Raw genomic sequence first — 24,306 nt, forward strand, 5'->3', positions numbered from 1 at the left:
TGTCAAAATGCGCAAGTTCTTCGTACTGTATACCGGGTGTCCAGAAAAAAATAATCCTCGTGCAGTGCAGGTGTACTGTACTACTTTTAATTTGCAAAACTCGAATATCTAATCGCGAACTTTGATGGTACTTTGTTACACAGTTGATGAAATTTTCAATTTCGATTACAAAATTCAGACGACCGATAATTCTGAAAATTAGAATCAAACTGAAAGCAAAAATAGCTCGATTTTTGACCTCAACTCACCCGCAGAGAATAGGCTTACCGAACATATGTTTCCTCGCTGCCCAACTTCACAGCAGGTGTTTGAACTTTCAATGCGATGATAATGAATAGAAACGGACAAGTTGCTCAGAAAGCGAGACCCCTTACAAATGAAAAGATTAGAAAATGAATTCGTTTCTTTTTTATGGGAACAAACAGAAAAATTATGTTTTCCAACAGATAGGCTAAAAAAAGAACATTTGCCCGGAGTTATAGTAGACAAATGGACAATGGTTATCATTTTTATTCGTTTCATTCGAAAATTTTTTCCATAGGAACGAAGACGAATGGCAGATAACTCAGTGCAACGAAGCAGAGTATTTTTCAAAACACACATACCTACCTAATCGTAATCTCGTATTTATCCAAGTGAAAAAATCTCCTGCGTATGTAAAAACGTTATATTTTATGACTGACGTCCACATGATATAATAATTAAGGCACTTTTAATAACAACTTTTACGATTAAATTTAATAATAAATGAAAAGGGCGCGATAATCAATATAAAAATAATAAAAGTAAAATTGTTACATAACTACACAAAATGTACAAATGTTAAAAATTAAAAAAAGAAAAATGAGAAAAAAAATACGCGATTTATATTTAAGACTAGTATGCAACTAAGAAAACCCTATTCATTAATAAATATTGAGTTCTTGAATGGCGAATTGTTATTTTACATAAATAAAATACTCGAATAATAAAAAATGGCATTCGATAACAAAAATTCCTCGCTACAGCAAGCGACACAAACACGTTTTCATCGATAATAACTTCAATCAAATGTTACAAAACCGAAACAAACAAAAATAAAAATCAAGAGTGAAAAAAAAAGAATAAATAAATGCAAAAAATTTTCAAAATATACCAACACATAATAAAACTAGTCAAAATGAAAACGATTAAAAATTTGTAATAATAAATTAAAATATTTGGTGTGTATTGGAAGCTGGTCAAACCATAAGGTAAATTTTTTAAATTGAGTTAAATGCAAGTTCAATTATTAAGTACTTAAAGTGAAATCAATTTTGAAATCATTAAGCGGACTTGAGACTCGCTCGAACACCGAATAATATATAATAAATAATACTATAACACAAACGAGAAGATAAAAAGATTAAATCATTAAGAATACACCTTCATGAATTACACATGATTATAAACATAGTAAAATTCATCTTCAAGGAACACAAATATAAAACAATTTTAAAATTAGCACCATTAAAATTAATGAACTCTTTTGATCAAATTTTTACGACCCACAGTAGGTAGGATTTTTGAACGTAGACGTTGCTTGCTTGTAAATGGGATTTTGACCCTGAAATTATAATTGATAAGATAAGACGTGGTCAATAGATGACAATTTTTGAATCGATAGCAACAAATAACTTACCGCGTCCCATTTCGCCATCATACGTTCTTTTTCGAATTTCGCGAATTCTCTTCGATCTCGCATCGAAGTAATGAATTTCCACATTAATAAGAATGCCAAACCGATCAGTACAATGCTCAATATCACAGAGAAAACCACACCTGTACAAAACGAACACGATTATATGTAGAATCGAGATGATTTGATTTATGAAATTAAATACGAATAAGATCGTACCAGGAATACGAGCTTGAGGAGGACATTCTTTATTCTTTTGGGCAAGAACGTTGACTTGGCTTCCTATTACTTCGTAAATATACGTAAATCTACAGTCCTGATCGTCGTAAGCGGAACAGAAATAATCTTCGTCCGTGACTATAAAACAAAAAAACCACGAATGAATTATCTGAGCTGAAGTAGGTCGAGTGGTGAATAAAATCTGGCATCATACCTTTCAAATAATCTATTTCAGTGATATTATAGGAACACTTGTCACATTGCTCTTGCGTAAGAGGGCCTGACTGATGTACTTTGCATTGGACACAATCTTTCAATTCGTTACATTTAGTATTACACGTCTGAAAAAAAACGAAAATAAGTGACCATTCTTTCACCATATACAATCAACCATTAAACAAATGTATGTATTTCTACTTACAGGACATTTGTTACAATATTTTCCCGAGTATCCTCCAGCTTGATCGCACTGACATTTATTACAAATACACTGCCCGTGACCAGAACAAGTATCCGCTTCATTTCCATTAGGAGGAATACAATTCGTAGTGCTGTTTTCGCACGAGCACGCTTCATTAATCCAACCAGGGAAACACTGGCATTTACCACATACACATTCTCCCAATCCAGAACACAATTTACCACCGGTACGAGGACAAGCAAAATTATTACACTGGCAAAACTCGCCGTAGAAGGTCTGAAATGATGCACAAGTGGTAAAATCATTATTTTTCAAAGTGAGGTCTCTCTTCAAGGACACGTAATATTCAATTGGATAGAGGGAGACGAGCTACAGAGATACATTGTATCATAATTACTCACCTCATTCCCATTGTACGATTCACATTCGCACTTATTACATTTACAAACGCCTCGACCAGAACAAAGCTGAGTACTATTGACCGGATGGCATTTATCGGTTTTATCCGCACCCGAGGTACAACTACAGTCGTCGCCAGAAAACCCGGGATAACATTCGCAAACACCACATTTCAACACGCCGTTACCGGAACACTTGGGTGAATTCTCTTGGTACGACTAACACAGAAATCACAAATAAGTAACACGTATAAAGAATAAAAGACTAAATCTGCGCGTGCTCGGCTTACCGGATGACCAGGATTTTGACAATTACAATCACATATCATATGCACTTCAACGGTCATGCCATCTTCAATTCCGACAGGATAAATTTGAAATTGGCGGGTATATTCTGTCTTACCTTCTGGACAGCGGAGCAATTCCAATTCAACATCGAACTCGATCGTTTGACCTACTTTAAAACCGCTGCACTCGTTTGTTTCCATCAAAGCTCCATTCGAGTTTAAGCATTTCGTAAAATACTTTATTCTGAAATCATTTCCTAAATTTTTTTCTTTCAGTTGAACTTTCGACGTGATTTTCTGAAAAAAAAAATTATAATCGCGATGCATTAAAAAAATCGAATGATCGACTAAATCATTTTTACACGAGATAAAACTATAGGCGAATATCACAACTCACATTGTATTGATCTACCACCAATCTGACCACGTTTGAAGAATCTGATGATAATTCTCCGGCAGATGAGCCTTCTATGTGATTTCCTAGCTGTTTATACAGTTCAATTTGATCAGCTGTTACGGCGAATATCACATTAATCGAGTTTTCTTTCACCTTCGCATTGATCTGAAACCATCATACAATTGAATTAGGTAGGTATCGTTTACAACAACGCGGCAAATTTAAAAATCAAATTCACGCTGTACCTGCGACACAGAAGGATAATCTTGAACCGTAGAATGCGTATAAAGACCTGAATTATCAAGATGACAACATCCATCGTTCGGTTTTATTATACCACCCAGCTAAGGAACACAAACAAAACACACATTAAAACATGTAGGTACAAACTAAAACTCACTGATTATATAAACGCTTACTTTTCCATCACCAGCATAATGGAATGAGGAATCCGTAGAAAACACCAATAATTTACGAGCCTGATTTCTCCAGCCGATTTGTTCACGACAAACGATAGCTTGCATAATTGCGTCAAAACCACCTTCTGGAGCATCCAAATTACCGGATACGTTGGCTGATTTTACTTGTTCCTAAATTCATCAAAAATTATCGATCAGTATGAGTTGAGAAATTAAATCAACTATACGTGGAAGTCGTGCTATTTTCAAATAATGAATTTTGTATGCGATCGTGTTTCAATTATCAAATTTATACATTAGAAATAGCCAACATTGAACACTCGAGTGTATTATACACATTGAAAGCATTATAAATGTATTAAACATCAACATTGGCAATTATTTTTATACATTTTGTTAAACTACGGAAATCGTATTTACTCGTAATCGATAAAATCTAACGTCAGTTACTTCGAATTGTTGATCACTTCAAGTGCGATCTGTTCAAGCCAACGTTCTAGTACCTATGCAAAAACTTCAGATCGGAATAGGGATAGAATCGAACCCGGTAGTTGGCATTTTTTTAAAGCATAGAAATATTACACCAGTGTGAAATCGATCTAATGTTGTTCATTTTTTCATATTCGTTTTCTTAGTAGCCTACACTAATACGTTAATTTCTGCAAGTGCTTTCTCGGGCATTAATTCCAAGAAATCGTCGATACCTACCTAAACTTATTCCGATACATTAATATTTTAACTCATTACAACTAGTGCTTGAAACTTACAGAAAATTGATCTGTATTTTGGTCTAGACGCATTACATGCTTGAAGCCATAAGGAGCAGCACAACCTGTGCAAGGTTCATTTAAACTGTGATTCAAGAAAAAAAAACGTATTATTCGAACAAACATTCAACTATTTAGCGAAAGTAGACGAAAATACATAAGAAAAAACATTAAAGCGAACATTGATAACAATAATAATAAAAATATGATTCTACAAAAGAAATTAGGTAGGTAATATATGATCCAAATAGGTGCATTTTCTTTGCTGCAACTTTCAAGTTCCTGCAATTTTCTACAATATCAAATTGTAACAACTCCCTAGTCCCTCCCAGTCCCATTCACAGTATTCATATCAACAGAACCTTTTGATTTTCTGGTATAAAATGAACACAATTTTCACACCTTTCAATCGTTTGCAACAGAAATTTTTCGCTTAAACTATAGTTAATTTTGCATGCATGCGTTTTAAACATAAATTACGAGTACTATTCTTCGCTACCTACTAAAAACATTGACTACACGAATCAAAGCTTTCGGATCAACTCGGGTATTATTTACACAACATCGAATTTATCATACACGAAGACAATTATTTACACATGGACGGGGGAAAAAAATAAAGAATAAGCACATTTTCAACCACAAGTATTCAATATAGGAACAATTCACGAAAAACAATTTCAATTCTACGTGAAATAAGTGTGCGTGTGATGACATTTAAAATTAAACTGTTTGAATTTTCATTTTACTATTTCCGTTTGTTCTCTCGTGAAAGAAAAACTTACGGCGAAATCAGGACTGGAACTTAGAGACATGTGATTACGAAAACCGTACGGAGCTACGCATTCAGAATCTCTATCATCGTCACATGGTTGTAATAATCTAACACCAAGTAAAATGAACATTATAAAAGAGTAGATTTTTCAAGAATGGAAACAATTTTTTCAAAAACGTATCCTAGGGTGTTTGGAAATTTCCTGCTGTTGATCACAATCCACTTACTAACCTCGTATGGATAATCAGTAAACACGTCTAAGACAGTTGTTAGCATTCGTGAGAACTCACCTTTTAGGTACGATGCTAACGTAAGGCATCACCACCTTGTCGACAAAACTACCGAATCCCAATCTAAAGTTGCCGGTTATTTTTGTCATAGTTTCAGCCAGTTCACTACCCAATGCTGATAATTTATCTTTATCATCTTTCATTGAATTGGATAAGTCCATAAGATAGTATAAGTCTACCGGGTAATCCGTCGCTTGCCTGTACCACACCTTGAACCGGTAAGGATTTCCTTCATCTGTGTAACAAACAATCGCATATTAGAAAATCATAATTCAGTGGAAAACTAAACTTGATAATATTATGTTATATTTCAATCAAAGATCTTTATAAAAAAACCATTCTTACTCGGTCGAAGATTTATTGATATAAGCTGCGGCATAACTTGAACGATACTTCCTTGACTAGATGAACTAGTGACCGAAGATGAGCCATCACCTTTGATCACCTCGCTTAAAGGTCGCGATACATTAGCAACAGTTTCAATGATCGGATTAATAATGTAATTGGCGGAGCATTTCGCAGATTCTCCAATTTTCGAACATCTTCTGTCTTTTAGAGCCTGATTAGCAGAATGACGACAATCATTATAAGCAAATTACGTAGGTAGCTGGCTGCTGTATCGCAGAAAAGTATATACTACTCACCGGATCTGAACACCATTCGCATCCGTAAGTTCGAATACATTCGTCGCATCTTCCCTTCGAAGCGCAATTCCAGTTGGCAACTTTTGGCGATTGTTGAGCGAGTGTCCATTGTGTCAGGAAACATGCCAAGCATATTTGCAAAACGAAGCTGGTTAACTTTTTCATTTTCAACATCGTAAACTGCAACCATACGCGAAAACTTTGTTTTAGTATAACAGAGAAACAATATAACATCACATCGTTATAGGAATTTTCATCGTTCGCAATAAACGTGCAGGAAATGATTGAATGTTTCTTGACATCTGCGAGCGTGACTATTTTGATATTTAGAAAGAGAAAAAAACCTACAATTGAGTGATGATTAATGCGTTGAAAATTACGTTAAATGAATTCTACGGGAGTAGGGAACTGAGACGCTGTTTATCTTTTTTTTTTTTGTGAGAAATCATTCGCGTCGATTCATTTTTTCTAATTTTTTTTTCTTTCTTTCTTGCAGAGGTGTGTGCTCGTTTGATAGAGTTAGATATTACTTTGGAGTAAACTGAATCACAATTATCTACAGTTAGGTGGTAGATACTAGGTAGGTAGAGGTCTGACACATCATCGAGATTCAATATTATAATTATAATTATTCGACGGTCTTATCTGTTCTGTTCAACACCATAAAGATGATAAAATGTATTGAGCAATGAAAAACTGGACAGCGGTTCTTCGAATAGTAATAAATTATCATTTTTTTCATATGTAAACAATTTTGTTTCACTTTCTGACTAATATCGAAAAAATAATACATAATTTTATAAATTACCTTTCATATTTATTACAAGTACCTACTGAACTCATAGGGAATAAGTCGACATATTCCAACAGACTGACATAATCTTGAAAATCTTCAGGTCTATGAACCTGAGGATTTTCACAGTAATGTCAATTTAAACTGGAGTCAGCCCTCTTGAGATAGGTAAGAGCGGATTCATGTTGATTCAGAAAGAGACAATTATATTAAAAAGAGAGGTATCAGGGCTCGTACTCACATTTTCTGAATTTTAGTCAGAAAAGTGAGCATACTTTTTGACAAATTTTTGATATTTGTATTAAGGTACAAAAAAACAAGATTTTCCAACGATTATGGGAAGAAACAACATTATTTGTCGATTCTTGAAAAAGAAACAAAACTTTTTAAAAATTACTGGCAAATAGTGTGATGCTTTTTTTGCAATTATTGAGAAGTGAGACTTTTTCGCAACTTTTCCGTGAAAAAGTTACTTTTTTTGGAAAATGTAAGCAAAAATGGAGACTTTGACAATGATAGCACAAAAGCAACATTTTTTGGCGTCAAAGCGAGACTTTTGGACAATTTTTAAAAAAAAAGTGGAATACTCGTATTTGAGATTTTTTGCAAACAAGCTATACAATTTTTAGAAGGAAATAACACTTTTTGGCAATTTCGACAAAAATCAAGACTTTTTCTCATTTTTATGGCAAAATATGAAAATTTGACGAGTTTAGCCAAAGGGCAGTGTAACTAGGTCGAAAATAATAAAAAGTGAATGAGTATATACTTTTGTAAATAATTATTCACTGTTCATATTATCAACTTTAAAAATTTTTGTCATCAAGAAGTAGGATCAAGATTTGAAAAAACTAAATTTTGAAAAATTTGGAAAAAAAGTTGTTTTTTGTTTACTCTTCAGGTTTGAGCAAACAAGAAACCCGTTTTTTGTTTATTTTTCAGGTTTGAGCAAACTTCAAGAATTCAAAGATCCATTTTCCGATCAAAACATCAAAATCTAATTGAACTGGGGTAAAAAAAAACTATTTAAAAATCTGCTGAAGGCCCTATAGAATGGTTTAAAATATTGCAACCAATTAATTCAGGGGATCGAAAATAGAGTATAGGTAGACTGAATAATTTCAGCCCTCTAAGATTTGAATTTTTAAAGAATTTGTCAATGTTGAAAAATAAAATTCAGCACATAAAAATTTTACTTATTGGTGTACTTCAAACGCTAGAAACGTTGAAAATGACAAAAAACTGATCAAGGATTACGAAAATGGAACGAAAAAGAAATCTAAAAATTATATATAAGTTGACGCAGAAATCTTAGCTCTTGCACCAATTTTTCTACTTGAGGTCTTTTCAACTTTAGAAAGGAGATAATTTTGCTATCCTGGAGGAAAATTCTATCTCAAAACTGCTAATTCATATCTACGTTTTCATAATTTGGAAAAGAAGTGAAAAGTTGGCATATAGTTTTAAAAGTACTAGGTAATTAGGTATACCTATCAAAAACAGAAACTCAGTAATTGAATAAAATTTTTTCAAATAACTTCCTCTCCATTCTCGCCCCTCTTAAAAAAACACACACACACGCGCGAATTTTGATCGTAAAAATATTACAAAAGGCCATAAATTATCTTAAAAAATGAATAAACCCTGATACCCTGAAGTTTGTAGACGTCCTATACTTTAGAATTTTGATTGATTTTTCTTCAATATTCACTGAGACGTTTCAAATATCCATCAATTAAATTCTTTTCATGTCTATAAAATTAAATCTGAGCAATTGAACAGAATGATAAATAAAAAATACGACTAACAATTCACAAAAATCTATCAAATCAGATTCAGTTTTTCGACATAAACAGGCAAGTGTTAGAATACACAACGATAAAGAGACATTGAACAATCACGACTGTTCACCACAAGCTTGAGAGTTGAATATCACCGGTGACAAATTTAAAGGGTGCATGAAGATATTCAGTGACATTTGGCGAAATGTCTGGCGAAATGCCAAATAGGTTAAAAGTGAATACCAGGTGAGACTCGTTTGATGTACGTTATGTCTGGTTTTTGTTAATACTTTGGGAGGCAGTTTATATTATGGTTTAATAGCCATGTGGTTTTCAGAAATATCAGTATCAGATAATTGATCACGTATGCATTGCCCATATACATATCTACAAAACAAATTTACTCGAAATAGAGATTAAAGTAAACGGACAAAATCACCAACCTAGAGCTTGTAAAACTTGAGATGGGATGATAGTCGACATTGATACGAACACATTTCAGATATATACGTATCAATTAATATTTAATGACGAAAAAAATACATCGAATTTATGCACATTTTAGCTAGTATTGAATTTCTCCTTTACACGAGTATACATATCACTCACTCGAACCCGTTCAATATAAACTCGCGAGAAAACATTTTAACACTTTATTTGATGTGTAAACGATTCGAAAATAAATTTTCTTCACATTTTTTTAAATCGACGATAAGCACGTAATGCATTCGAAGTGCACACCAAATAAATCAATCGATTCGTTGATAAATTTCCGATACACCGTGAGCTAATTTTTTCCAACAGAATGTACACATATAGTCTACACACAGTCCAAACACCAAAAAGTGCTCTAGAAACCGAAAACAGTTCAATTTTTTTTGGGAAAAAAAAAAGAGTTGGCATTTCGTTAGTATCTTATTAACATTCAAGAAAATGGACATTTCGGATTTTTTGACTGGCACAATAGGGAGCTGGAGCCTCAAAACCCCCATTTTTCGAAGTTGGCGGGGGGGAAAAATTTTTTTTTTTAATTTGGTAGAGGACACTCTCCCGAGTATAGATATATACTTTTTTTGAGTTGGATTCCGGCACAGTTGCGTTCCAGAGCTGCATAAAGGCAATTTTTTGCCAATTTTGGCACTTTTTCACATAAAAACGACTCTGTAGAAGCAATACGGCCTGGGCGGAAAAAAATACGCACCTACATGATTGCATCCATTCATCCCACGCTGATAGAGACCAACTTTGTGAAAAACGGCCGGCACAATGACCCGCAGTGAATTTTCAAAGTTACGCATCTGGGCCATTTCATTGAAAAAAATGGATGTATGACATTTTGACAACGTGACCGTGCGACCTATCAAAGTGGGTTAAAATTTCGCGAGAAAACCGAAAATCTCGATGAAAATTTTTTTTGAGCATCTCATGAAAAATTTGAGCTAAACAATTGTATGAATCATTTCTCAATTAGGTACTTTCAGTCTGTTGTAACATGTGACCTATACAAAATGGTTAAAATTTTGCGAGGAAACCGAAAATTTCAATGAAAATTTTTTTGATTGTTTCATGAAAATTTTGAGCTAAAAAAATTGCATGAATCATTTTTCAAGTACATATGCCATCAGTCTGTTGTAACATGCGACCTATGCAAATGGATTAAAATTTCGCGAGAAAACCGAAAATCTCAATGAAAACTTTTATTGAGCATCTCATGAAAATTTTGCAGTAAAAAATTGTATTAACCATTTCTCGAGTATTTTCAGTCTGTTGTAACATGCGACCTATTTGAAATGGTTGAAGTTTTGGGTAAAATATAAGTAAAGATTTGGATAGATTTTTATAAAAGGCTTATCTCAACAATCTTGAGCCTCAAAAATCTGGTACATTGTTCAGTATTTTCAATGAAATATCCTCAAGATCGCTTCAGTTTGGTAAACTCAACACAAAACGGACACAAAATTTTGCCGAATTTGATACCCCCACCAGGCACAATCGTAGTTCACTAGGTGGCACTGGTGCCGTCCAGTTTATATGTTATTTTATGCTCTGAACATTGACGAACAAGAACCACTCAAGAAAGTCACGTATTGCATCATCCGTTACTCCAACTATTCCTAATCGCCAACCTTTTGACTTACACAATCATTATGTCTGCATTTTCCTACAATTAGTAGGTATTTTTTGGAATATGATAAGTATAAAAGTAAAAATATTAGGTACCTATCTATGAAAATCAGTAAAATCAAATTTCATCAACATCTTGTTGTTTTACATGGAATTTCCAACCCTATATCAGAAGTCGGATTACGTACCTACTTCGTTAAAAATAGTGAAAAATTAATGTGACTCATGGGGCTCAAAATTGTTGAGCTTTGCTTTCTATACATGAAAAAAAAAACTATTCAAATCTTTGTATTTCACGCGAAATTTTAACCCTTCCATATACTTAGGTTGTTACAACAGTTTGAAAGTATTTTAGAAATGATTCATGCAATTTTTTTAGCTCAAAATTTTCATGAAACACTCAAAAAAATTTTCATTGAAATTTTCGGTTTCCTCGCAAAATTTTAACCATTTTGTATAGGTCACATGTTACAACAGACTGAAAGTACCTAATTGAGAAATGATTCATACAATTGTTTAGCTCAAATTTTTCATGAGATGCTCAAAAAAAATTTTCATTGAAATTTTCGGTTTCCTCGCAAAATTTTAACCATTTTGTATAGGTCACATGTTACAACAGACTGAAAGTACCTAATTGAGAAATGATTCATACAATTGTTTAGCTCAAATTTTTCATGAGATGCTCAAAAAAAATTTTCATTGAGATTTTCGGTTTTCTCGCGAAATTTTAACCCATTTGCATAGGTCGCATGTTACAACAGACTGATGGCATATGTACTTGAAAAATGATTCATGCAATTTTTTTAGCTCAAAATTTTCATGAAACACTCAAAAAAATTTTCATTGAAATTTTCGGGTTTCCTCGCAAAATTTTAACCATTTTGTATAGGTCACATGTTACAACAGACTGAAAGTACCTAATTGAGAAATGATTCATACAATTGTTTAGCTCAAATTTTTCATGAGATGCTCAAAAAAAATTTTCATTGAAATTTTCGGTTTCCTCGCAAAATTTTAACCATTTTGTATAGGTCACATGTTACAACAGACTGAAAGTACCTAATTGAGAAATGATTCATACAATTGTTTAGCTCAAATTTTTCATGAGATGCTCAAAAAAAATTTTCATTGAAATTTTCGGTTTCCTCGCAAAATTTTAACCATTTTGTATAGGTCACATGTTACAACAGACTGAAAGTACCTAATTGAGAAATGATTCATACAATTGTTTAGCTCAAATTTTTCATGAGATGCTCAAAAAAAATTTTCATTGAGATTTTCGGTTTTCTCGCGAAATTTTAACCCATTTGCATAGGTCGCATGTTACAACAGACTGATGGCATATGTACTTGAAAAATGATTCATGCAATTTTTTTAGCTCAAAATTTTCATGAAACACTCAAACAAATTTTCATTGAAATTTTCGGTTTCCTCGCAAAATTTTAACCATTTTGTATAGGTCACATGTTACAACAGACTGAAAGTACCTAATTGAGAAATGATTCATACAATTGTTTAGCTCAAATTTTTCATGAGATGCTCAAAAAAAATTTTCATTGAAATTTTCGGTTTCCTCGCAAAATTTTAACCATTTTGTATAGGTCACATGTTACAAAACAGACTGAAAGTACCTAATTGAGAAATGATTCATACAATTGTTTAGCTCAAATTTTTCATGAGATGCTCAAAAAAAAATTTCATTGAGATTTTCGGTTTTCTCGCGAAATTTTAACCCATTTGCATAGGTCGCATGTTACAACAGACTGATGGCATATGTACTTGAAAAATGATTCATGCAATTTTTTTAGCTCAAAATTTTCATGAAACACTCAAACAAATTTTCATTGAAATTTTCGGTTTCCTCCCAAAATTTTAACCATTTTGTATAGGTCACATGTTACAACAGACTGAAAGTACCTAATTGAGAAATTATTCATACAATTGTTTAGCTCAAATTTTTCATGAGATGCTCAAAAAAAATTTTCATTGAGATTTTCGGTTTTCTCGCGAAATTTTAACCCATTTGCATAGGTCGCATGTTACAACAGACTGATGGCATATGTACTTGAAAAATGATTCATGCAATTTTTTTAGCTCAAAATTTTCATGAAACACTCAAACAAATTTTCATTGAAATTTTCGGTTTCCTCGCAAAATTTTAACCATTTTGTATAGGTCACATGTTACAACAGACTGAAAGTACCTAATTGAGAAATTATTCATACAATTGTTTAGCTCAAATTTTTCATGAGATGCTCAAAATCATGAAAATTTTGAGCTAAAAAAATTGCATGAATCATTTCTAAAATACTTTCAAACTGTTGTAACAACCTAAGTATATGGAAGGGTTAAAATTTCGCGTGAAATACAAAGATTTGAATAGTTTTTTTTTTCATGTATAGAAAGCAAAGCTCAACAATTTTGAGCCCCATGAGTCACATTAATTTTTCACTATTTTTAACGAAGTAGGTACGTAATCCGACTTCTGATATAGGGTTGGAAATTCCATGTAAAACAACAAGATGTTGATGAAATTTGATTTTACTGATTTTCATAGATAGGTACCTAATATTTTTACTTTTATACTTATCATATTCCAAAAAATACCTACTAATTGTAGGAAAATGCAGACATAATGATTGTGTAAGTCAAAAGGTTGGCGATTAGGAATAGTTGGAGTAACGGATGATGCAATACGTGACTTTCTTGAGTGGTTCTTGTTCGTCAATGTTCAGAGCATAAAATAACATATAAACTGGACGGCACCAGTGCCACCTAGTGAACTACGATTGTGCCTGGTGGGGGTATCAAATTCGGCAAAATTTTGTGTCCGTTTTGTGTTGAGTTTACCAAACTGAAGCGATCTTGAGGATATTTCATTGAAAATACTGAACAATGTACCAGATTTTTGAGGCTCAAGATTGTTGAGATAAGCCTTTTATAAAAATCTATCCAAATCTTTACTTATATTTTACCCAAAACTTCAACCATTTCAAATAGGTCGCATGTTACAACAGACTGAAAATACTCGAGAAATGGTTAATACAATTTTTTACTGCAAAATTTTCATGAGATGCTCAATAAAAGTTTTCATTGAGATTTTCGGTTTTCTCGCGAAATTTTAATCCATTTGCATAGGTCGCATGTTACAACAGACTGATGGCATATGTACTTGAAAAATGATTCATGCAATTTTTTTAGCTCAAAATTTTCATGAAACAATCAAAAAAATTTTCATTGAAATTTTCGGTTTCCTCGCAAAATTTTAACCATTTTGTATAGGTCACATGTTACAACAGACTGAAAGTACCTAATTGAGAAATGATTCATACAATTGTTTAGCTCAAATTTTTCATGAGATGCTCAAAAAAAATTTTCATCGAGATTTTCGGTTTTCTCGCGAAATTTTAACCCACTTTGATTAAGGAACTAAATACCAGGTATGGAAATACGCCATCTTTGGATATGGAAAAAAATTTTCAAGGACTAAATTTATAAATAATACCACCAATTTACGTTATTTTTTTACTTCATATTCATTTTAATACACAAAATAAACATTTTCCCACCATTTTTTTGATTCAATTTCATTATAAGACTGAAATGAAAAAATCACATCACCGTCAAAACTACGAAATCTATAACCAAAAATGGCGTATTTCCATACCTGGTATTTAGTTCCTTAACTTTGATAGGTCGCACGGTCACGTTGTCAAAATGTCATACATCCATTTTTTTCAATGAAATGGCCCAGATGCGTAACTTTGAAAATTCACTGCGGGTCATTGTGCCGGCCGTTTTTCACAAAGTTGGTCTCTATCAGCGTGGGATGAATGGATGCAATCATGTAGGTGCGTATTTTTTTCCGCCCAGGCCGTATTGCTTCTACAGAGTCGTTTTTATGTGAAAAAGTGCCAAAATTGGCAAAAAATTGCCTTTATGCAGTTCTGGAACGCAACTGTGCCGGAATCCAACTCAAAAAAAGTATATATCTATACTCGGGAGAGTGTCCTCTACCAAATTAAAAAAAAAAATTTTCCCCCCGCCAACTTCGAAAAATGGGGGTTTTGAGGCTCCAGCTCCCTATTGTGCCAGTCAAAAAATCCGAAATGTCCATTTTCTTGAATGTTAATAAGATACTAACGAAATGCCAACTCTTTCCCCCCCCCCCCCAAAATGGTCAACTCAAATGACACTTTTTTGCGCTTGGACTGTAGACTAATACTGAAGAACGATAAAACGTAAGATCTACAACAAACAGAACACAGAAAAGCCCACTCTTTCCATAAATGGTATAGGTAGCAAGGTAAGGTTGAAAAAAAGGTGTGGCGACATACAAGCTACACAACTCCTCTTCTTCATTTCATCTAAAATTATGATGCTGAATGAAGGTAAAAAATGCAAATGCATTTGACAAGAATGTAGGTAATATCGTATCGAGCTAGGTAAATCCTACCAATGAGAATGTTGTGATTTTAATATCCAATATGACTTGACAAGTTGCACTGTTTGAAATAATCTAATAAGTATTCTGAGAGATCGAAAATAGGTACCTACCTACTTACCTACCAATCTCAAATGCAAACTTGATTCATTTCAGGACCAAAATTCGTAGATAAATTTTTCTAAAATGAAAATAATCATGACTAGACGTACGAGCAACGATCAATGAAAAATAATTTTGAAATAATTTCAATATTATCATTATTTTTATAATGCAATTATTAATGAAGTGGTTTTCAGGGTCATGCAGAATCGTGGAACAAGTGTCGTTTTCCCTAAACTGCAGTTCGTATTGGAATATTTTTACAATAATTATTCATTAGATTGACGTAAGAGAGCAGGTGCACCAGATGTAGAATATTATTCCACTGACCAAAAATAGCCACTTTATAATTTTTTTAGTCGTCCAAATAGGAAATTTTGAACATCTTCGTACTATATTATGTTCCTTGAAACCAGAAAAATACCCATTTGTTTACACACTGCCAGCACTCGACTCGAAAACGTATTTTAAAAAAAGGCAAATACATAGTTTTCAACTATCAATGTGAGCCTGTAACGTAGCCCGCCCACTGCAAACAACTCATGAAGAAAGCAAACACCCACAACATCAACTTTTTCAAGAAACAAACCACGAAACTCACAATTTGTATCTCGCTGTCAAGTTAATTCATAAAATACTTTACACACCTTTTCCTCTTAACAGATTGCGCGCGCTGAATCAGCCAAACTCATAATTAAGGATTACGTAAGCGTCGAATCTAAGCAGGGATTATGATTCATTACTACAATGTATCGAGAAGTTAATTTCGATTGAAAAGCCTATAAATTTATAATTGGACACTATTGATAAAAGGTGAATGGCATTTATCTCGTTTCATATGATAACTGAATGATTGGTGTAGTAATTATTTGGAACCGAATGGAACAGAAATTATCAAATTGTCCAGCATGTTAGATTGTAAAATCGTTCGAATAATTTGGAAAATCGTTTTATGAAATACAACCGAAGATGTTTAGATATTTCCAATACTGATCAAAGTTCCGTATGAGTGCAAGGTATCAGGAATGCTCGTTAGTCGTTAGGACATCAAGAACATTTTCTCATTAGTGTTTTAATGTGTGACCCTGCGGGTGTTAGAATAGAAATTATCATTATTTGGTTTTTATATTCTAGTAAGATAATGTATTACCTTAAACAATAATGCAAACTATCCTGAGTTTCAATATGTACTTGCATAACGAGCATATAGGTTAAAGATGAATTCGTTCTCGAGTCGGCTAAGACCATCCACGCAGATTTTCCAAGTGAAATCCGAAACACAAACACAATACTTCTATCTCACAACCATCGTAAATTATTAGCGATAAATGAATATACCGAACTAATGGTCATTAAAACATTAATTTCATATCATAAATGCATTACACTTCTCAAAAATTATCATTTTCAATATTACCAAATATAGATAAGTTGAATCAATGTTGCCTACGAAGGAAATTTGTAATCAGCTGTTTTTCAAGAATCAAGCCAGTTAGCGCTCTTGGTGGATTTATTTATCACTAATTACATGGAAAATCATCAAAAATTACCTGGCAACACGAGTGCATTCTGGTGTTTTTTGTGTTTTGAAAATTTTTCTTATCAGTGAAAATAAATTAAATTTATACAGACGTCTCAGGACAGTGAGTTCAAAACGATCCCAACATGGCTGACTCCCATATATGACGTCACTATCACTGTTTCTTTATGATAAGGACTTCGGACTTGTGAAATTTACGCGATTCACAAATCACATTCTGAATCTGATTTCAACTTTGCTTTTTGAGAATTGAGATTCAACTTTCAAGACACATTTCAATATTCTGCATATGAATTTATTTTCATGAAGGATTTATGAAACTGTAGATACAACAGACTTCAAAGGTCTATACATTGTATACTTTTCACAGCTATCAACTATCATCTCAAACTTCAAAGTAATATCCCTGTCACTTCGATTTTACCACCAACTCGAGTAACCATATTCTTCAATACATATTTCTTTATTCATTTTTGCAGCTTTCTATCCTTTGATTGATTAAGTATGACAGTGGGATCAAAATAGATAATCGCATCAACTCAACTTATGCATACAAAATACATAAATATCGACTACATTGAGTAGTGGTTTAGTTAATGAGAAAACTGAGAAGATATTGTAGTTCAACTTCAACAGGTGCAGAGCATACCCAATAATCTGGTAAAACGGCTAAACATTTAGATTTATTGCATTATTCCAATACAAATACCTGCAATACTTATGCGAATCGCGTAAATTAGTAAATTTTACAAGTTCTTATCATAAACAGTGATAGTGACGTCATATATGGGAGTCAGCCATGTTGGGATCGTTTTGAACTCACTGTCCTGAGACATCTGTAAATTTATCCATCAGACGATTAATTTTCAAGTAGAGGATGCCGAAAGCGCCGAAAATCGATTGACTGAGCGATCAACTACAAAGATAGAACTGAAATCGTTGATTTCTTCATCGGCAGATCGGTACGTCAGTTTTTATTTATCTTAGATGATCGATTCATGTATAGAATTATGCTAGTGATAACGTTGCATGTTATGAGTAAATTTTCATTCATTATGCCTTCAAAAACAAACGATCGTATCAGCTATTGATGACTTATTGATTTTAAATGGCTGGTCTGATGTATTACGCTTTGTTTTCTCTATTTATAAGTAACTCTAATTGTCGACGTAAAAAATATGAAAAAGTATACTTCTTAGTTTTGATTTCGTAGCGAACTGAATGCGTTGCATTTTTCATGTTTTGATGTACATATATTTATTAAATATGATCCCCAGGACTGGACGGTAGATTACGCCATGTCGGGAATTTTACCATCACTGAGTGACTCAGCAGACGATGCTGCATCGACAGATAAAACAATAAAAAATGAATTTCCCGAAGAAAGTTCACTCATCGTGAATGATTTATCTAAAGAAGAATATTCAGACTTGGTTATCCCCGACGATCATAAATTTGATTCAATTATGCCGGACGAAATGGAAGCTGAGGAGAAAGGCCCGTCGAAAAAAGCTTTGAAAAAAGAAAGAAAATTACAAAGATACATGGATATGAAAGCTGCCAGAAAGTTAGACACTGCAGTATTTGATGGATGTGTTTCTAGTTCGAATAAATACTATACTGGATTCTATTTTCAGGGCTCGTCGTAAAGAGAAACGTAAAGACCGCCAGGAACGAATCAAACTGGGAATTCTCAATACGTCCAAATCGACTAAAAAAGTTTATTCGATGTCAGAGAGTAAATCAAAGCATACCGTGGTATTGGATTTATCATTTGGAGATTATATGACTGAAAGGGTAAATTGACATCAATGTTTCAAATCCATAAAGGAACAGTAATATTTCTACGTCTGCGTACTCTACGTTTATTATTTTTTTCGCTGTTTAGGACATGTCAAAATGTTCAAATCAAATTGCTCGTACTTATTCTGCGAATCGCAGATCTCCTAATCCTGTCCAATTACATCTTTGTTCGTTCAATGATAAAATAAAAGAAGAACTTATCAAAATTGATGGCATGGACAAATGGGATGTGAGTTGATTTTCTCGTATTTGAAACTATTTAATCGAATTTCTATGTATCTTCGACGTATTGATTTTACTCAAAAAATTTTCAGGTTCATATTCACGAACATAAATATTTACTTTACTTCGAGCGAGAGAAAATCGTATACTTGACTAGCGATTCGGAAAATGTCTTGGAGAATGTCGAAGAAGATAAGATTTACGTTATTGGCGGTTTTGTGGATCATAATCTTCACAAGGTTTTTAGTTTAAAACTTTAAAACTTCTCTGTTTTGAATCCAATAACTCATTTCTAATTAAATAATTTTTCCTGACAGGGTTTAAGTCTTAAAAAAGCAAGAGCGGACGGAATACGACATGCTCGATTACCCCTTCAACAAAATATCGTCTTAAATAGTAGAACAGTCCTGGCTATTAATCATGGTAATGACATATGAGTAATTATGTTATATATGTATACGTGTATGTACTAAGTATTGATGTGTAATCTAATTCAATATGTTTGAATAGTTTTTGAAATATTACTTGCAAAAGCAAACGGAGCGTCATGGCGTGAAGCATTTCGTACAGCCATTCCTCAAAGAAAGATTGGCACTCCTAATCCTCGTAGGGTTAAACAAGTTGGAGAGGTTCAAAAGCTGTGCAAAGGTGAGCCTGGCGATGAGAAATTGTGCGAAGATAAGCCTGGAATGGAGAAGTCGTGATACGGATGAACCCTGAATTCAGATGTTGTGTGAATATGAGCCTCGTGATTAGATTTTCATGGAATGAAAATTGTGAAGAAATGAGTAATTCTGTGATTGTGTTTTTTTTTATAATATTACGATGTTGTTGAAATAAATTACTATAAACATGTTTCGTGTTCTTCTCTACTTCATCTCGAGTCGCTCGTAATATTTTCAAAGGTTTTCTTTTCGTGTGCAAAGTACACTGTTGATTGTGATTCTACTCTTTTAGTGATCGCATTCAAGTTCAAGTTGGAATTTCATGAATGACACCGAAGATGCCGAACGTCTCTTGAAAAATCTAAATGAATTCCGGTTTCGAATAAATACGAACTCTGATCTCGAACTCGAACAAGACAAGAGTAAAGAATCTCTCATTCCTCATTCAAAAATAAAAATTCAAAAAAAATGTCAACGTTTTGAACGTTTCATTTTTGATTTGATTTTTATTTTTATTTTTCGCAGTACTTTTGGTTAAGAGTTACGTAAATTACTAGTAATAACGTAATTTATTCGCAGAGCCCTACATACAACACAAACAACGGAAAAGGGAAAAAAGAAAACAACAAAAAGTGATGATGATGTTTTTTTTTGTGACGCCCAGTTTTTTCGGTATTTGAGGTGTTATGAGAAGAATTGATTCGTAATTTTCACTTTTCAGCGTTGATTTAATTAATAAAATTCTTATTTTCCTTGCTAGTGGATAAAAGAAATGAATGAATACTCTTAACTGTGTATCCACGAATACTTTTTACGCAGGATGAAATGAAAGTTCCCATCACCTCATCATTCTTTCTAATTTCATGGTAAGAGATAACTAGTTTATACGAATCTTAATCCATATCATAATTAGTTTTTCATGTTTGAACCGAGTGTTTCGAGTAGAATACGTACAAGAAAACCGTTGCTCGTGAGAGGCATGATTTAGCCTAAATTGAGATCATTGTCCGTAGTCAATTACTAATTTGATATCATTGCCATTCTCTACTCGTTTTGTTATCAATCTCAATGACCGCTTCATTGTATTCTTTACAATATTATGATGTAATAATAATCTAACTCCTTAATTCTTTCAGAACTAATCCTTCAGTATGATCGGTGGTCTTTTCATTTACAACCACAAAGGAGAAGTTCTAATATCTCGCGTTTATCGCGACGATATAGGGCGTAATGCCGTTGATGCATTTCGAGTGAATGTAATTCACGCCAGACAACAAGTACGGTCGCCAGTTTCTAACATCGCTAGGACTTCATTCTTTCATATTAAAGTCAGTATTTCTATCTTCGACTATATTGGATTTTATCAAGTATGTCATTGTAATAAAAATCATATTATTAGCGTGCCAACATATGGGTAGCTGCGGTTACGAAACAGAATGTCAACGCAGCCATGGTTTTCGAATTTCTCAACAAGTTGGTTTCTGTAATGCAGTCTTATTTTGGAAAAGTAACCGAAGAGAATATCAAGAATAATTTTGTTCTGATCTACGAACTTCTCGATGGTGAGTGATTTTTCATTGGTTTGATGTTATCGTTACCGAAGAATTCATTTTATTGAATTATTTTGATATTTTCAGAAATTCTCGATTTTGGATATCCACAAAATAGCGATACTGGCGTTTTAAAAACGTTCATCACTCAACAAGGAGTAAAATCTCAGAGTAAAGAAGAACAATCTCAAATTACGTCTCAAGTTACCGGTCAAATTGGTTGGCGAAGAGAAGGTATCAAATACAGACGGAACGAACTCTTCCTAGATGTCTTGGAATACGCTAATTTGTTAATGTCGCCCCAAGGTTGGTATATTACTTAGATCACATTCATAATGTGTATCTATCTAATAATCTAAGTTTGTATCCTTTATCTTTATTTTGTTCAAAGGGCAAGTATTATCAGCTCATGTTGCCGGACGTGTTGTTATGAAATCATATCTAAGCGGAATGCCCGAGTGTAAATTTGGTATAAACGATAAATTGGTGATGGACTCTAAAGGAGTCGGTAAAATTGGTAGTTTAGGCGGATCGAACGATGACGCGTCCAAATCCGGAAAACCCGTAGTAGTCATAGATGATTGCCAATTTCATCAGTGTGTGAAATTATCAAAATTTGAAACCGAACATTCCATTAGCTTTATTCCTCCTGATGGCGAATTTGAACTCATGAGGTTCGATAATATTTTAGAATTATACATTTTTTTTTGTAGTTAAAAATTCATAAATTAATCACGATTTTAATATCTCATTTGCTTATCTAGGTACCGGACAACTAAAGATATTTCACTTCCTTTCCGTATTATTCCGTTAGTACGCGAAGTCGGACGTACCCGAATGGAAGTGAAAGCGGTTTTAAAATCGATGTTTAAACCATCGTTGTTGGGACAAAAAATTGAAGTTAGAATACCAACACCTTTAAATACTGCTGGTGTGCAGTTGCTATGTCTCAAAGGAAAAGCCAAATATAAAGCTTCCGATAATGCCATTGTTTGGAAGTAATGATATTTTTTTACGTTCTACTGAAATATCGCCTTATGTCAATAAATTAACTTATCAATTTCTTATCGCAGAATTAAAAGAATGGCGGGTATGAAAGAAACTCAGCTCTCTGCCGAAATAGAACTTCTGGAAACCGATTCTAAAAAGAAGTGGACCAGGCCTCCTATTTCAATGAACTTTGAAGTACGTCGTTGTAAATTACATACGAATTTACTAATATTTGTTTAGAAATTCGAGTCTATTTTTGGAATTCATTTCAGGTACCGTTTGCGCCTTCCGGGTTTAAGGTACGTTATTTGAAAGTTTTCGAACCAAAACTCAACTACTCAGACCATGATGTCATCAAGTGGGTTAGGTATATCGGTAGAAGTGGTCTATATGAAACTCGATGTTAAATACAATAATTTCATGTTATCGTTATGTTCCGCGAATAATTAGCGTATACGAAGAGTACACCTAGTATTGCCTATACAGTATCTTACCTATGTAATCAAGTTATATAATGAATAGGTATCTTTGTAGCTTGAGATTGATTTTCTCTCCTATGCTTGAAAGAATATTTCAAACTATTGGAATTCATTATTATTAATTATTTATTTGTTTTAGTCCGTATTCTTATATTATAACATGTGTATTATACCTACCTACAATAAGACGAACTTTCAAGTTGAATATCATCATGTTACATGCTTACAATAATATTTATTCTTCATTAGTAAAAATACCAATAAACATTTTTTATAAAGGAATATAAACTCATTACCATTATGTTTGTATTTATTTGTGATTTTTTCAACGAAATTTACAGTCATAAAATTAATGGCGAATGGTTGACGAAATGTAGTGAAATTAAGTCAATAGTACATTTCATTTAGTGCCAAAGTATGCCTAAAAATTTCAATCGTTAGTTAACGATCGTAAAAAGGTTTAAGATGATCACGAGTTTATTACAAATTAGATAAATCTATGCCTGTTTCCGATTTCGTAATAACCTCTGTTAAGATATGTGTATATTTTTCCGGCGAACAGCGTATAATGAAGCAAAAAATTGCCAACGATGCCAGTTAATTTATTGAAAACCAAAACGAAAATTACAGCAATTAATAAACGGTCATATTTGACGAGAATCCACAGCGAAGATTAATTAAAAAATTTTACCGATGAGCTTCTCATCTCGAAATCCTCATCGCTTATGTTACATTCTTATCGTTTATAAAAGGATTTTTATTCTTTTGAAAACTGTTAAATGCATTTTAATAAACGACAATGTTAGGTAGGTATATAAGAATACTTGAACGTTTCTGTTGTTGCAATGGTTCGATTTTATGAATATTTAACGCTTGTAATTTAAATAATTCATTTACACCCGTCATTAATATTAATTTGTATATTTTTGCTGTTTTATAAGGTAGGTAGGTATCTAAAAAATTTATATAGCTGGCGAGTTATGTGTAAATTTTTTCCACAATGTCGAACGTATTTTTAATTAATTCGTTTCATTTGATTGGTGTTTTTTGTTGTTTTTATAATTTAATTTGCATGATTTTATTGTATATTTTGAATTTTTTGGCGTGAATATAGAATTAACAAAGTACCTATATTATGTTTGATAATAATACCTCCTTGATGTATTTTTTTCTTAAACTCATATAGGTACCTACCGTATTATAGGCTTAGCTAGGTACTTGATATAGACTTAAGTATAGGGAAAATTTAAACACATTGACACAAATTTTAAACAATTTAATTTTCCACGCAACCACAGAGTCGTTTTTACGAAGTGAATTTTTTTCATTGAAAAGCACATAAATTTTGAAGTAATATAGAACGTTAGTAGCGCGTTTTGTGATACAATTGTTGGCGAATACTTCTAGTTTTACTTTGAACACGGGTTTAGTACATTAATTTCAAAATTAATATTGCTGGGAAAATAAAAGGAAAAAGTTTAAGAAAAACAAAATATTTCACATTATTTGAACAAAATCCAAAAATCATAGATAATGCCA

General features: G+C 32.9%; 3 protein-coding genes across 5 annotated transcripts; 2 read left to right on the plus strand and 1 right to left on the minus strand.

The window, feature by feature from the left end:
• Positions 1-653: 653 nt before the first annotated feature.
• Positions 654-16,939, minus strand: LOC135831485 (integrin beta-PS-like). 2 transcript variants are annotated; one of them, XM_065343999.1, is made up of 15 exons: positions 16,669-16,939; positions 6,275-6,454; positions 5,976-6,189; positions 5,631-5,865; positions 5,351-5,447; positions 3,799-3,969; positions 3,625-3,723; positions 3,380-3,544; positions 2,986-3,279; positions 2,699-2,914; positions 2,298-2,573; positions 2,091-2,217; positions 1,877-2,014; positions 1,661-1,800; positions 654-1,585 (listed from the first exon to the last, which is right to left on the minus strand). In XM_065343999.1, the coding sequence occupies exons 2-15, from the start codon at positions 6,446-6,448 to the stop codon at positions 1,520-1,522; spliced, it is 2,412 nt and encodes an 803-aa protein (XP_065200071.1). In that variant the 5' UTR covers positions 6,449-6,454; positions 16,669-16,939; the 3' UTR covers positions 654-1,519. The 2 variants fall into 2 exon arrangements, with proteins under 2 accessions (XP_065200071.1, XP_065200072.1); XM_065344000.1 differs by lacking the exon at positions 5,351-5,447 and adding an exon at positions 4,566-4,650 and having other exon boundaries at positions 16,669-16,938.
• A 293-nt stretch (positions 16,940-17,232) lies between these two features.
• LOC135831489 (tRNA methyltransferase 10 homolog A) lies at positions 17,233-19,938 on the plus strand. 2 transcript variants are annotated; one of them, XM_065344006.1, is made up of 9 exons: positions 17,233-17,455; positions 17,538-17,718; positions 17,828-18,020; positions 18,336-18,625; positions 18,696-18,855; positions 18,947-19,090; positions 19,176-19,322; positions 19,401-19,506; positions 19,594-19,938. In XM_065344006.1, the coding sequence occupies exons 4-9, from the start codon at positions 18,357-18,359 to the stop codon at positions 19,785-19,787; spliced, it is 1,020 nt and encodes a 339-aa protein (XP_065200078.1). In that variant the 5' UTR covers positions 17,233-17,455; positions 17,538-17,718; positions 17,828-18,020; positions 18,336-18,356; the 3' UTR covers positions 19,788-19,938. The 2 variants fall into 2 exon arrangements, with proteins under 2 accessions (XP_065200078.1, XP_065200077.1); XM_065344005.1 differs by lacking the exons at positions 17,233-17,455; positions 17,538-17,718; positions 17,828-18,020 and adding an exon at positions 18,043-18,244.
• Positions 19,939-20,394: 456 nt separating this feature from the next.
• On the plus strand, positions 20,395-23,068 carry AP-2mu (adaptor protein complex 2, mu subunit). The gene is made up of 8 exons (XM_065344001.1): positions 20,395-20,614; positions 20,885-21,076; positions 21,148-21,310; positions 21,386-21,604; positions 21,690-21,972; positions 22,063-22,296; positions 22,372-22,483; positions 22,561-23,068. The coding sequence occupies exons 2-8, from the start codon at positions 20,900-20,902 to the stop codon at positions 22,693-22,695; spliced, it is 1,323 nt and encodes a 440-aa protein (XP_065200073.1). The 5' UTR covers positions 20,395-20,614; positions 20,885-20,899; the 3' UTR covers positions 22,696-23,068.
• Positions 23,069-24,306: the final 1,238 nt, after the last annotated feature.

Source organism: Planococcus citri, chromosome 1 (genome assembly GCF_950023065.1).
Source record: "Planococcus citri chromosome 1, ihPlaCitr1.1, whole genome shotgun sequence".
In the NCBI taxonomy this organism is placed as follows: Eukaryota; Metazoa; Arthropoda; class Insecta; order Hemiptera; family Pseudococcidae; genus Planococcus; species Planococcus citri.